The following is a 15409-nucleotide window of genomic DNA, read 5'->3' as shown; positions in this document are numbered from 1 at the left end:
TGTCCATGAGTTGATGGATACTATTTTTAGAGTTTCTTCATTTCCAAAAGATAGAATTTTCTCCATATATGACATTTCATGACATTTCACCTTTTTTTGACATTTATACCAAAAACATTCACAATGTCAGCCTCTATATTGTGCAAGTGTTTCACATGGCAGCTATTTTATTTGTGTTTTTTGTACCTCTCTTTCTCCGAAAAGAATTAAATATGACATTTTATAATGAACCAAACAATACAGAAAAATAAAAATAAAATTTAAAATAACTAAGAAAGATGAGCAATGGAATAAAAATGGGTAGAATAAAAGGCAGATCCAGGAGCAAAGTTAGTTCAAGATACTTGTACTATATAATCTTGTTACTGAGAAGAAGAAAATATAATGATTTATAAGCTCTGTAGCTACATAAAGTATTATTTTTATTGCTCAGGAAAATAACAATTTTGCTTAATTCCTTGGCCAGAAGGAAATATCTTCCATGAGATCACTCACTGAGAGAATACTGTGTAATGTAATACAAACAACAAAATTTTTAGTATGCATAGCAATATATTTCATAAGGCTTTTCTAAAGGCCAACAGTACTAGCCTATGATGGCAAACCAAAGGGGGACTGAATAAATGCAATTTTCAGCAAGAAATAGGGTTGAAAATACAATACAGCATTTTATAGGATCATGGCTTTCTGATGTTGATATATGATATTTATGATTAAATATCATTACATACTAGTAGTATATATAGACAGTTGTTAAAATGCTTAAAACAAAAACAGAAAAAACAAAAGCCTTTGGTAGTAGTTTAGTGAATTACCCCAATCATTAACTTACATGAAAAAAAAAAGTTCTCATAAAATGTTTTCTTCACGTGTCTTGTAAATTAAAATATACATAAAATCCAAGAAAATTATTGGGCTTAAATAATTTCTGAAAATGTGCAAAAATGATTGCTAAGCATCATTTACAACCTGACCTAAAGATGCGATAGTGCCAGGTGTTAAGTGCTTCAGAAGCAGCAAACGTAGGGTCCTGTGAAACTGTCTGGGAGGGGCAACCTTGAAGACGCAAGAAGATATCTCAGGAAGGGTGACCATGGAGACCCGAAGGATGAGTGGCCAGATACAGATGGGAGGAGAGAGGATTCCAGGCAAAAGGAGGAATATGTGCAAAAAGCAGAGGGCAAAAAAGATCATAGAATATCGAAGTAATTCACTGTGACTAGAGCATACTCTTGGTGGATAGTTGGAGGAATAACAAAGAGAGATTAGAGAGAATGGCATGGTCTAGATCATAAAGGCCCTTATATGTCACAATAAGAACTTCTTTACTTTTCTCTGAGAACAGTAAAGAGCCACTGAGAAGTGTCGAGTGAGGAAGACGTAATACCATATTTGAGTTTCAGAAAGGTTTCCCTGGTAGCAATATAAAGAATGATCTGAAGAAGGGTAAGAATACTAATAAGAAGTCAAGATTTAATAATCTATGGCAAAGATGATAGTTGGGAGTTGACATTTTAAGAGATATTTAGGAGGTATACTTGAAAGAACTTGTTGAGTGATTAGGAGGGCGGTAAATGGCGGGTAGGACGGCAAACGTGACATTCAGTTTTCTGATTTGAGCAACTGGGGGAAAGGTCTTGCTACTGTCTGCCCAGCAGAGAAAGTATGGGCAGTCTGGCAAAAGAAAGAAAATTTCAGTGTGTGGTATATCGAGTTTGGGAGATATTCTGGGAAATATCCTGGGAGATGCCCAAATAAAAATATTCAGAAACAAATGTTGATATATGGGCTTGGCACTCGAGAGAGAGCTTTAGAATTGAGAGTGAAATGTGGGTGTCATTGATATAGATGATGATTGAGAAAATTCCGATTTAAAATGACAAACACCTTATTCCTCCTGACATCTGAATGGAAATTATAATATGAAATTTGAAAATAGAAATCTGCCTGCAACAATGAAGAGAGAGGTAAGAAAAATTTTCAGCAGATAAGATAGTTCAGCATAAAAGAATAAGATATTTCAGCATGAAAGAATGTGCTTGATGGATGAACTAAAGGAAAGAAAGCTGTGACACAGAACACCTAACGAGGCGATGCAGTTCTGCAAGGGAGGTGAACGACATGCTCATTGGAACCTTGAAAGTCACTGGGCTTGAAGGTCTCAATTATGATGGAAGTTGAGACAGATAAGAAAGCAAAAATGAGATGAGGTGGTAATTATCAGTCTGGCAATGAAGAGTGTCCTCACCAACATTTTCTTTGTCCTCCTTAACAAATTTTTTAAAGTTAGGAATACAAAAAGAAAAAGAGAAAGTGTATCGAAAACAACTCCACTATAATTGTAATAATGTCAGCATGAAGGAAGGGTAAAGACCAGTGGCTATAAGTCAACATTCAAGTTTTTTCCATGTTGTTGGGGAGAAGGTATAATCAAAGTCAAAAATAAAAGCAAGAAAGGAGAAAATAAAACATAGGAAGAGCAGAAAACTTTTGAAATAAAAACTAAACAAATAGAAAAACGTCGAAATATATCAGTAATCACAGTAAACACGTGATTGGGTGCTGAACAGGCATAAGCTTTGAACACCATTCTGTAACATATGAGGGATGCTCGCCTTGTTTGTCCACAATAGATACAAAATATTCACTGAAATTGTCTGGACCATAAATCCATTTTTGGATTTGTTACTTAACTTTAAGAAGGCAACAATAAGGATCTTTATTGAACAAAAAAAGTACTTCGTTTCTTAATTATATCCAGCAAACTAAATTATATTCAGTGAGTTATGAGTTTTCTCTCACCAGAAATTGATGAAAGCCTTGATAGGTGTGACAGTGACAATTCGGTTCTATTGTGTTTTAGGTCCCGCTCTTTATTTTTTCACTGTCCAGTTTATTCTGACATTCTCCTTTGTAATCCGTACTATTCTGACGTTATACCGGATCACTTAATACTAATTATTTATAGTTTACGTTTTAAATGATAGTGGTCATATTCACTGAATGTTAAGCAGTATTTCCTTTAGTAATATCGGTATAATGCCTGATACAATTACAGTATTGGAATTCCTCCTGTCTTTTTATTTGAATGCCCCACATTTTTTGTCTGCCTCCAACTATTTTTCAGCTGACTTTGTTCTTGGGTTTCTGTCCTTGGAGCTAAATGATAACTCCCAGATTGTACTCGAATTTAGAGCTTTTTTTTTGCATTGGACAGATTCTTGGATATCCTATCATATCCCGTAGCTACAGGAGACTAGAGCTTAGCTGTTTAACTATTCCATGCCTACTATAATGTATACTAACCATATATTTTATGTCAACACTAAACTAATGCTAAGGAATCAAAGATCAACAAAAAAAAACTTAAGGGACATCTGTAGAAGATGATAAAAGAGCTTCTCAGCAGAAGACAAATAATATGAAATATACAAATACATTTTTACCAAACCTTGAAATGATCCCACATGAGAAAATTAGCTAATTATTCGACGAAAGAACGTTTTGATTGTGTTTTGTGTTAGAGTTTTGAATATAAGTTGTATTAGATAAAAACTTGGTCTGAGTTTATAAGTATACAGGTAGAAGCACTGAATATTGTCATAGTAATCATCTTTTAAAATCTCTCTCACTTAAATTTCTACTAGAGAATTCTACATTTATTTATTTATTTATTTATTTATTTATTTATTTATTTATTTGCAAATTCTACTTTTAGAATGTAAAAACCCAATTTATATATTCAGGGCTAGTGATTCCATTTGCGAAAAGTCCATTATTTTTACTGCTGCTTCTTTGACATGCTACTTTTTTCTTATGTTTCTTCTCTTTAAAAAAAAAAAAAAATTTATACTCGGTGTGATTTCTGTCTAGAAGTAGAGAAAAGAAGTCGTAAATTTCAGACCAGCCCAGTCCATTCATTTTTAACTAGCTATTTGGCTAGATACTAAGATTACCTGGTTCCCATAGAGACGAGATGATCTGAAGGTGTAATTCTTTGCAGTGTGCTTATTTATTGCCAAGAAAAATAAAGAGTTTTCAATATCTTTCACTTTGGGTTGACTTTCAGTTGAGTAGGTAAGAACCACTGCTCAAAGGCAAATAATTGGAAATCACAAATATATAAATGTTCTGAAGTCTAATAGATACACTACACGCTACTCTTCTCCATTATAACATTTTAATTTACAGATTATCATTCAAAAGCATCCGTTTCCCTTTTTAAGAACTACCCTCTGAAACCTAGTAGAAGCAAATATAAAACATATATTCTTTAAATGACATAAGAAATCACAATACGTTTTGATGCCATAAATTATGAGAAAATAAATACTATTTTTAAGATAAGAATTACATATTGGTGGTGTACCAATTACAATGCCTTTAACTGTAAGCAATGAAAAACCCAACTCCAATTGGCTTAAACACAGACAAATATGTAGTTAAACACAACCAGAAGTCAAGAAGTTGGGAGGATCTCAGGGTCAACTTATCTAGAAGCTGCAAATCCAGTTCTCTTTTCTGTATCCTTTCATGCTGGCTCGGTTCTGAGACTGGTAGGGAGATCATTCCACTAGCCTGGATCACATATCTACACAAAACCTCCACCATAGCAAGAAAGGGCATCTCCTTCTGTTGTTCTTTTTTTAAGAATGAGAAAACTTTACCCAGAAGCTCCCAGAAATTCTTCATGTAACTCACATGTTTTTTCCTGAACTAAATCTCCATCACAAGGGAAATGCTTGATCTTGCTCAGCTCCAGTTTCCTGAACCAAGGATGAGAGGGTTTTCTGTCAGCATTTTTCCCACCTCAGTAACATTGTAGTTGTGGCCTGACATCAGGCTAAATCTGTAAAAATGGAAAACTCCATGCATTCTGGTCTTTTCTTCCAACTTTCTAATCTCTTCAAATCTGCCTGCTTTAATCACGCTCTATAGTCTTCGGGAAGTTGTTTTCGGTACTGTTATGGTTTGAATTGTGTCCTTCAAAATTCATATGTCGAAGTCCTAACCTCTGGCACCTCTGAATGTGACCTTATTCATAAATAAGCTCTCTGCTGATGTAATTAGTTAAGGAGAGAGAGAGAGAGACAGAGAGACAGAGAATCAATCATGTGAAGATGAAGGCAGAGGTCAGAGTGATGCTCCTAAAAATCAAGAAATGTCAAAGATTGCCAGGAAACCACCAGAAACTAGGTGAGAGGCCTGCAGTGGATTCTCCCTCACACCGCTCAGAAGGAACCAACCCTGCCGATACCTTGATCTTGTGCTTCTTGCTTCCAGAACTGTGAAACAATAAATTCCTGTTGTTTAAGCCACCTATTTGTGGTAGTTTTTTACGGCTGCCCTAGCAAACTAGTACATGTAGTGAGTGTGCCCAGAGTCTATACAGGTGGTTCATTAGGAGCTTACTCTACCTAATCTTACTCACTTTAGAACAAGTTCATGTTTTTTCTATGCCTCTAGTTTTCTTATCTGTAAAATAAGGATAATATCTACTTCATAGCATTGTTGGGAAGATTAAATCAGCTGAAGAATGTAAAACCCTTAGAAAACAACACATAAAACATGTATGTTTTTAGTAGTTATTAGCCATTCTTACCCTTCACTCATTGAACTACATGTTGGATTCCATTATAGGTACTCTCTAGGCGCATCATCACATAAAACAAATATAAATTCTTACCTTTATGAAGTTTACACTGCAGTGAGAGAGAGCAGACAGTAAAACAAATAAGTAAATTATGTAACATATTGGCCAGTAATAAGTTCCATAAAGAGAAATGAAGCAGAGAATGGAGGAAAGGTGAGTGGGGGGGTATGGAAATTTTTAGTAGCGTGGTCCAGAAAGGCATCACGGGAGGCGGTTTGGGCGTGAGACACGTGGATACCTGGGAAGAGCATTCCAGGCAGAGAGAACAGCCAGTGCCCTGAAGGAGGAGCCCGTCTGGAATACTCAAAGAGCAAGCCGGCCTGTGTGGCTAGAGCAGAGTGAGGCAGAGGCAGTAGGAGACGAGGTCAGAGACCTAATAAGGGACCAGGCTGTGTCGGTCGTTGGACGGCTCTGGCTGTTACCGAGTGACACGGCAAGTCACTGGAGGCTTTGAACACGGGACTGATGTGATCTGACGTATACTTCCACAGGGCCACACCAGCCAGCGTGGGCGAGTACACACGACCGTGGTAGGGGCTGAGGGACAGGGAAGGGCAGAAACAGGGAGACGACTTAGGCAGCTATTTCTGAAGTTCGGTCTAGAGAACGCTAACCGGGCTCTATCCAGGATCGTTCTGTGGAGGAAGTAAAACACAGTTAGGCTGCGGATATTTGGACAGGAGAGGTGACAGATTTTCCTGATGGATTAAATGTTACGTGTGGAAGGAAGAGAGGAGTCAAGAATGACTCTGAGGTTTGGAACCTGGGCAACTGGAAACTGAATTGGGAAAGACTATGGGAGTAGCAGGTAAGGAAACGGGAAAAGCAAAGTTGCCGTTGCTGTCGCTCGTCCTTTTCCCCTTATTATCTTGCCGCTGTTAGCATTTTAACAAGAGGTCGCTTCATCAGCCTTTCCCCCTTATTCTTAGTCCCATCTGCTACCGATTTTTTTTCCGAGCAGATAATGAGCCACGGCACAGCCCAGCCTCTCACTTGGTCAGCGCGTCACACCTGGCTGGCCCTTCTCCTGCTGTGGTGAATGCCTGGCACCACCGTCCATCCTGGGAACGTGACTGTGACGCTCCTGTTTCTACAGCCACACCTTCCTTCTCAATCCTTCCAATACTATCTCCATAAAAGGAAACACCTGCTTCTTCCTCTTTTGGAAATTTCACTTCGCTTTTTCTCATTTTAGCCATTTTTCTTCCTCTTCCTCCCATTTCCATTAATCCTCCCACCAATTCTTTCTCACTAACAACTCCGTCCGCTCTCACTGCCATGAAATCTCCAGTGACTCCTCAGCACAACCCTAAATCTCCTGACTGATCTTCCTAGCTCATCCCTTTCCTCTGACCCTCAATTAAAACTTCTTGCCACAAAAGAGTCATTTGATGCCTCTGGGTCTTGGTTTGCTCCTTCGAAAAATAAAGGAATAAACGGAGAAAGAAGAAAACACAGTTTGTTCTTCTGGATTTCAGACAAAATTAATAACATTTTAAAAAATCTTGTACACAAAGGTCGTTTTTAATGCTTTTATTTAGCAAAACTTCCAGGTGATTTTGAAATATATTGGACATCCCATTTATTGAAGACGAGAGGGTTTATTCCAAAACTTTCTTTAATCGCCATAAAATGATTTTGCCTGCTAGAGCAAAAAGGAAAAAATCCACCCAAAGAGGTTTTTCTGTAGTAGAAATTATACAACTGGACTTCTTAGACATTAAGGAAATTCAACACACACACATACACACACACACTTACATAATTAGAAATATCGCATTTTTTTAAGATTAAATTTTACATAACACATGACTATAAAGAGATTAATACAATAGTTATCTCTAGTTATTTTTGGCAAGGGAGCTGGACTTCATATTATTCAATCTTGGTTTATAAATGTAACTGTGTAAAATTGTAAGAGAAATGTGTCTTGTCCAGCCTTCTCTGCCCAAATCAAATGTCCTCTCCCTCGAGTCTCACAGTTATTAGACATCTTCTCCTCCTCTGAAGTTCACTGGGACCTACTTTCCATCCTTCTTATCCCCTACACTTCCGAAATCAGTCTCTAATATCTATCGATAAATATTTATGGAAGAAAAGAAGGAGCAGAAAATCAAATAAGCTTTGTAGTTTAATAGGAAAAGTATGGGGTCTAAGTCAGACAAACGTAGCTTTGTATCTCATTTCATCTGTTTACTCACCATGGGATCCTGGACAGTTGATTTAACTTCTCTAGGCCTAGTTTCCTCGTCTATATAGTGGAGATAATGAAACATCACTCATAGGGTACTGCCAAGATTAAACTGGATAAGATCATAAAGCACCCTGCACAAAAGAAGTACCCAATAAAAGTTACTTCCCCCTCCCCTATTCTAGCATGTCATTCACAGTTCCGTCCTGCATTATACTTGATTAAACATGGGGCTGTTTCCAGGCTATGAGCTTTTTAAAAGCAAAGCCTTGTTCATTTTTGTGTTTCCTGTAGAATCTAGGGTAAGGTAGGGACTTGCATATTCTGGAGCCACAGTAACAGTGCATTGTATTAAACTGAGTGTGGAACCAGGATCGTTCCCAAGCTGTGGGACAATTTTCTATGAATTTGGATTCTTTGGGCTTTTTTGGTAATATGACTCCTCTTGTGAGTTATGGCTGAGGCCACTTTGGCCTTGAGACAGTCCACCACGTTTTAAAATAAGTGGTACAAAATATAACTACTTTCCTAAATTCTTTGGCAACTGATCAGAACACTGTTCCATTTCTCGCCATAGAAACTGCGGCAGAAACATCGACCTTACTCTGAGAGAGGGAAACGGAATGCACTCCAGTTTGCTGGCAAAGCAACAAGTTGTGTTGAAAAAGCACTGAGTGCAACTCCAGCTCGTCTCTGACTAGCCGTAAGGCCTTGGACAAGCGTCTACGCTCATGGAGCCTCAATTAAAACAGAGAGATAATAACTCCGCTTTGGGAGTCACGCAGGGTTATGGGTAGATAAGGAGGGTGATGCCTTAGAATAGACTCTGATAACTGAAACAGGATGCAAAAACAAGGTCTAGAAAGCCATCGATTTTGGTCATGTTGAGTTCTTACTTTGCCATAGTCCAGACTTCCACCTTTACGTCCTTCCTCAGCAACTGACCAGCTCTCATTTTATAATTTTAGCAGAAAATTTGCACATGTGTATGTGTGTCTGTGTGTGTGTACACATACGCACACAGACACACACCCACGAGTGATGAAATCTACACAACTCCCTGCGTTTTCTTCTGCACGACACATTACAAGGCAGCAAGAAAGTGCAGGCATCAACTCGTAACACAATAAATGCAGTGTCTGTGAAGCAGAGGGCTGGTCCGCTTGCAGGCAGCACAAACTGCATGCATTACCTTTCTGTCTGATGCTAGCACAACATGGCACAGACCAGCTGCATGTGGCCTCTTCTCCTATGTCATTCACAACTTCCTTTGTAAAATATTTCAAAGACAATACAGCTCGACCAAAGCATAATGGTAAGTCAGCCCCAGACTAAAGGAGGCGGGTTGAGGTGAGAAGCCAGCAACCATTCTCTTTAGGCAACACCTTTGTTTCTAGATCAATGTACTACTGTCACCCCCAGGCTTCCTAAGAAAATTGGGATGCAATGTGTATTAACACTGATTCGGTTTCTCCTTTCCTGGGCAGTTACACGCTGCATATGGAAGAACGCACCTTCCCAAATTTCTGAAAAAAATCTTCTTCTGCCTGTGCCAAGGCGTCTTCATCGATGTACACAGCCGGCCTTTTGGCCATGAGAAAGTACTGCACCTTCCTCAGATTCCAGCCCATCACGTACTGGAGCCAGCCGCACACGGCCGCGGTGGACCGGCCGACGCCCGCGTTGCAGTGAACGTACACGGTGTGTCCATTCTCGAGCAGAGCGTGCAGCAGACAGACCGCCTGGGGGAGCATCTGTACTCGGCCTGGCATTGAGAAAGCAAAACACAGACACGTGAATAATGAAGCCCCAATCTCGCCGCTGATGATCCCTCCTCCCGCGCACCGTGAAATCGCTGCGCTCTGCGGGGAGAGGCCGGGATGACAGAGCCTGCTTCATTCCTTTGTTTTGAAGGAAAAGGTGAGACAGTATCAAAACCTGCTAATAAAAAAGTGGAAAGGGCGCTGCAGAGGCGACGGGTCAGCTCCGTGCCGTTGCTGGGTTTGGCTGCTCCTTTGAGTGACTTCTGCCTCGGTGACAATTTCCTTTCAAAGAAAAAGTTCACCATTGTCTATCATCAGAAGAATGGATTTTTACACCTATCAGAACGGTTTGTACAGATCCAGCAGAGGTTTAGAGGATTTCAAAGAGAACCTGACAGGTCCTGTCACCTGAATTTCCTTTAATCCAAAAGGATCTTCCAGGTAAATGTAAAATAGAATTAGTCCATATTGATTAAAGGAGTCAATCTTATTCATTCAACGTATGCTAATTTTCATTTGTCCAATGGAATGGCAAACTTATTAACTGATACACGTGCGATAATCAATTGTTCATTCATTCCCTGTGTGTGTGAAAACGGATTCGGTTTCTCCTTTCCTGGGCAATTATGATTATACTGTGATTATAGTTACTGCAGCTTCATGAATACCATTTCCATTATTAGATGACTCACATGTCTTCTCATCACACTGAGCAAGGACATGCACAGTGTGCCGCCCCCCTACATCTTAGTGGAGGGGATCCCCCTAAAACCACCTCCTGATACCAGGAGTTCTGCTCACAGGTTCTCAGAGCAAAGATATTTAGTGGATTTGAGGGAGAGGGGTGGAGGATGATCAGTGTAAATTACCTCAAGAAGGGATGAAAGAGGGAAACTAAACTGGGTACCTATTGTTTATGGCCATGCGACCCTGAACAAGCCCGATCGATCCCGTCTGATCTCGGAAGCTAAGCAGGGTCGGGCCTGGTTAGTACTCGGATGGGAGACCACCTAGGAAGACCAGGTGCTGTAGGCGTAAAAAATAAAAAAATAAAGGATTGTAAACTGACAAAGTCCTTGTAATCTGTGAGGTCAACTAAGGGTTGCCTCGCCTAAAATAAATAAATAAACAAACAAACAAACTGGGTACCTATCATTTGACATACTCTAGCTGCTCCCTGTCCTCAACCACATGGAGATAACAATGGCCTTGGAAGTGTCTTCTGCAGGCCACAGCTTCACAGCGCCAGCCCCACTGGATGACTAGAGAGCAGGGGAAAGCCTCCTCCCTCACAGGAAGCCACTGCAGATCTTCACTGAGGCCCAGAATTCTCCCCCACAGAGCCACTCGGGTAAATTTAGACTTCCGTTTGTAGATGTCCTCTTTGACACATGGAGATCGGGTGTCAGCGCCTTAGAAAGACAGATGTCACCAAAGACCCCGCCGTGGCTAGACTCCCTCTCAGGTATCTCTCCGCCCAGGGGAGATGGAGGAGGAGGGTCTACCTTAGCTTCAGACCCACCCTGCTGGGAGATACCAGCGGCACATCCACACGGAAGCCAGGATAATATGCTAACTTGCTGCTGCTGTCCTGTTCATCCCTCTTACTACAGGATCTAAAGCCACGGGCCCCACACAGCAGTTTAGAGACTTTTTTAACTGGAATTCCTTTAGGCAGCGCATACAGTGCAGGTTCCTGAGGCTCCAACTCTCCCGAATGCCTGCTGCCTGCCTGGTCCCTGAAGGCATCTGAGACACAGCGGCTCCTACGTGTCGCCTGATTTCTGAGCATCCAGACTGTAATTGATTTACACTCCTGTGCTTGATTTGGGGGTGATCCGAGGCCACAGCTGGGTGAACCATGGCACCTTCCTAGAGGGAGCAAAATATCACTGGAGCTGTAACAAAGTATAGGACATCATATGTACCAGAGAGATGTCTCACTGTGCGCCTCAAGGAGAGTCTTGTGTGGTTGGTCCACTATTTGAGTTGGGAGATCAGGGAAGGCAAAACCTCCAAGGTAAGCTTGAGCGACCCTGCTGACAGAACGAGGCTGGCTCAGGCGCAGGGCTTCTGCCCCGCTGGGTGGGGGCTGGAGGTTTTCTCCTAGTGACACTGCTGAGTAGGGGGTTCGGCTGGTGGACCCAAGAAGCTGGCGTTCTTCCTGCTCCTTTCTGCTCCACCACTTGTCAAGTTCCCTGTTCATAGCTACCTCTCCAACTACCACGGACACTGCCAGGAAATAAATAGAAGTTTTTTTAAAGTGGATTTTCATCCAAATGCCAAGTATCCAAATAGACTGCCATAGCCGTCTGCAGTAGGTGCTGCAGGAGTCAGCGTCCCAGCCCTTGGTGCTCAGCCTTTGCTGCGTCAGTGCAGCTGGCCCACCCAAGCCAAAGCTTATGTGACCCCGGCAGGTTCGCTTCCCTGACCTGCTCTCAGCCAGACAGTCAACGAGGAAGAGTCTGCACCAAATGACACACACATCTCCCCGCTTCCTTTTTAATCTGTAAAAGATTCTTCAAGAGGCATGCAGACAGTTTAGAAGTCGAAAAGAGATATGCGTTAGTCTGAGGTTTGTGATCTCTGGCACGTAATCCTGGGAGGGAAATGTCAGCTGCCAGGTGCCCAGAGGCTCCCAGTTTAAAGGCAGGTTTCACACACCCGTGGACTCCTTGAATCACTTAGCCATCCCACTTAAGAACTATCAAACAAGTAGTCAAATAACATTAAGAATGACTACATAATAAAAAGGAGCACCAGAGAAGTGGTGGGTCCAGGATACCTACCCGTCTCAGCCTGGCCTCAGCTGGATCTCCAAGGATCTCACATCACCCCATTTTAATGACAACTCACTGAGCCCTTTCTACCTGCCAAGTGCTGTTCTAAGCACTATGCATGCAACAGCTCTTTTACAATCATCTCTTAGCAATTATAAGGTTGGTACTGTCATCCTCAGTTATATCTGAGGAAACTGAGGCACGGAGATTTTCCTGAGGATATTCCCTAATGGCCACTCAAATCCAGAGAGGCAGACTCCCAAACCTCTGGTCTTTCTGGATCTTTCTACTACTGTCCTTCCAGAACCTGCATGGTCAATGGTACTTGCTAGACCTCATGCTGTCAATGTGAATTTTCAGTCACTGCACCCCACTTGCCTAAGCCATGCTCTGCTTTCACCCCTGTGTGAGAATAACACACTGCCAAGAGTTTAGCGCCTCTGCCCCGACTCTAGAGGGGCCATGTGTGCCTAACGTGCCCACGTCCCTCAACTTGAAAACCCATTCTAGGGAGCCTGAACTAATATGGAGCCCACCAAGGAATAAAAAGAGCGCCCCCGAGATCAAGGCTTGCACAATAAAGCCAGTGTCAACCAGAGCCCTAACTTTTACATCTCATACATTTAGGCTCCATATGGGAACTTAATTTGATAAAAAACTTTCATTCTTAAAAGCAATAATACCTCAAGGCAAGACAGAAATGCAGTTTTTTTATGTAAAATAGTCTAAATTTTAAATTTGAATTAGTTGGCAACTAAGTCGAAAATCTGAAACCCTGTGCAGGTCCGATAAAACACTCCACCGTCTGTGATTCCTACTTTGGAATTTAAAACGGGCCTTGGCTCTCACTAGATGCTCAAAAAAACATTCGTTAAGCACATGAATTAAAACAAAATAAAACAAAACCCGATAATACTGATTTGATCTGGGACACGACTAGACCCCTCTCATCTAACTTCTGGTCCCACCTCCTCCAGGCTAATTTAACTCTGAAATGATCAAAAACTTCCTGAAAGCATGACATGAACAAGCAAAAGTGGTTACAAGGAGGACAAGGGTACAATGGGCAGCCTGAGACATTATGGCCTGAAATAAATGGGGGGAGGGGAGGCCCTAAAGACAGGATTAACCTAAGGGTGACCCTGAAAATCTTTCCGCCTTTCCAACACGTGCACACATACGCGTATCTCCCCTGTCTTAATCCAGGGGCAGATTTGTGGCCGAATATACTATTATTCTATTTGAATTCATCTTCTTTTCTACCTCTGCAATGTAATATACATAAGGTTCATATTATCTTTAACATCCTTTGGTAGAAACTGAAGGACGTGAGACTAATACTCTAGTCCCAACTTTGTGATTTTCAAAATACTTTCATATCCATCATCTTAGTCCACTGTTATAATCCTGTAAGGCAGACATTATTATCCCCATTTTCCAAATGCAGAAACTAGCCCGCCCAGTATCACACAGCCACGCGGTCATGACAAGGCTCAAAACAAGAAGCTGTGGCTCCAAGGTCAGTGTCTTTGCCTCCTGGCAGAGCTGGATTCAGTGTATTCAGTCAGAGAAAATAACTCAGACGGTGACAACAGAGGGGTAGCTGAGGACTCGGCAGCACATTAACCCATTTGGGAGACCAGGGCAGACCTCTGGTTACTCAAGCACTGCCCTGGCAGAGGACAAAACACAACCAAAGTCCTTCCTGTGTGAAGGAAAAGTAGATCTCAATCAAAGGATTTGCTTTTTTTCCAGGTGAATGCTAGATTTGGGAGCTTTTTATGTCTTGGGTGAAAGACACAAACCGAAATTATTTAAAAAGAAAGAAAAAACCTAATCAACCCCTCTGCCTATGACAAAATGTACAAGATAAGGATCGATGGCACAATTGATTGTAACAGGTCTGTGACAACCAGCGGTGACAGTCAGTCCTAACAAACTGTCTTCTTTCTCAGACTTTATCTGACAGCATTATGCTGCAGCTCAAAACACATCCAGATGGATTTTTCTCTGGAGTTCTAAAAATATTCAGCAGAATCAATCTATATGTTCACTGTGCTAATACTGTGAGTCACATAGATTGATCTATTGGTCAAAAATTCCTTAGCAACTCCAGAATGGCCATTAACCCTTTGATCACTCCCCAGGTTATGCTGAACCAAAGAACCTCTTTATCTCAAATCATGAGATTTGGCCTTTTTCAAGTGGGAGCTTTCATTTTGCTGTCATTTCGTATTGTTAAACCGCCTCAGTGTGAAAGATGCTCCACTGTTATGACTGGGACAGGGTGACTCTGTGACCCCCTCCCCCCAAAAATTTTAATACAACTACAGTGGGTCTTTGGGGATAGTTTTTCCCTTAGGCTTCTCTGCATACCTCAAACTATCATGCAAATTTTCAATTAGTCAGCAGGGACTTCAGCAATCAATGCATGGGGTGAAATGGGGTGCTTGCATACTTATTTCAACTTCTCCGAGCCTCATCTCACATAGTAATCTAATTGGATAACAATGCTATAAAACCAGAATCAAAGAAGCGAAAATTCAAATGCTCTCTGGAAGCTAAAGACACACTATCCTAACAGTTTTCTCTGTTTTGAAACCAGAGAAACAAGCTGGACAGGGACAAATAAGATCTAGATTCAACCAGTTCTCTTCTGTGCAAATAACAGTTTGGGTTTTTTTTCCCTTGAAAAAAGACAAAGTTCTTGTGACTAAATCAAGCTCCTTGTATCAGCGTTACCTAGAGGAATAACCAAACTATACCCTCCTTAAGGAAAAAATATTATGCCTCCTCTCCAGTGACAGTTCAGTTCAGATACAGACCCACAAAGACGTCCAGCCTGGCCAGGAGGACCACCTGAGATTCATAAAGAGCCAAGACAGCCAAGGTCCTGGCAACCTGTCATTCTCGAGGTCTTTCTTCCCCATCCACATTTTGAACTACAGATTATGGGGAGACACGTTACCTCTTTGGAAACTTACGACTTTGCCAGTTTCCAGCTGATAATGACTACGATGGA

At 41.3% G+C, this 15409-nt stretch overlaps 1 protein-coding gene and 1 pseudogene across 2 annotated transcripts in view; one reads left to right on the top strand and one right to left on the bottom strand.

Moving 5' to 3' along the window:
- Positions 1-7171: 7171 nt before the first annotated feature.
- The window catches only part of EPM2A (EPM2A glucan phosphatase, laforin), a 72478-nt gene continuing 64240 nt past the window's right edge, over positions 7172-15409 (bottom strand). For both annotated transcript variants that reach the window (XM_039846971.1, XM_039846972.1), the window contains one exon: positions 7172-9609. In XM_039846971.1, coding sequence (XP_039702905.1) covers positions 9332-9609 — 278 coding nt within the window. In that variant the 3' untranslated portion in view covers positions 7172-9331. The remainder of the gene's footprint in view (positions 9610-15409) is intronic.
- Positions 10520-10642, top strand: LOC120589433 (uncharacterized; annotated as a pseudogene).

The sequence above is a fragment of the Pteropus medius genome, unplaced genomic scaffold (genome assembly GCF_902729225.1).
Source record: "Pteropus medius unplaced genomic scaffold, Ma_sr-lr_union100, whole genome shotgun sequence".
NCBI classification, from domain to species: Eukaryota; Metazoa; Chordata; class Mammalia; order Chiroptera; family Pteropodidae; genus Pteropus; species Pteropus medius.
This window is presented reverse-complemented; position numbering and strand designations above follow the sequence as displayed.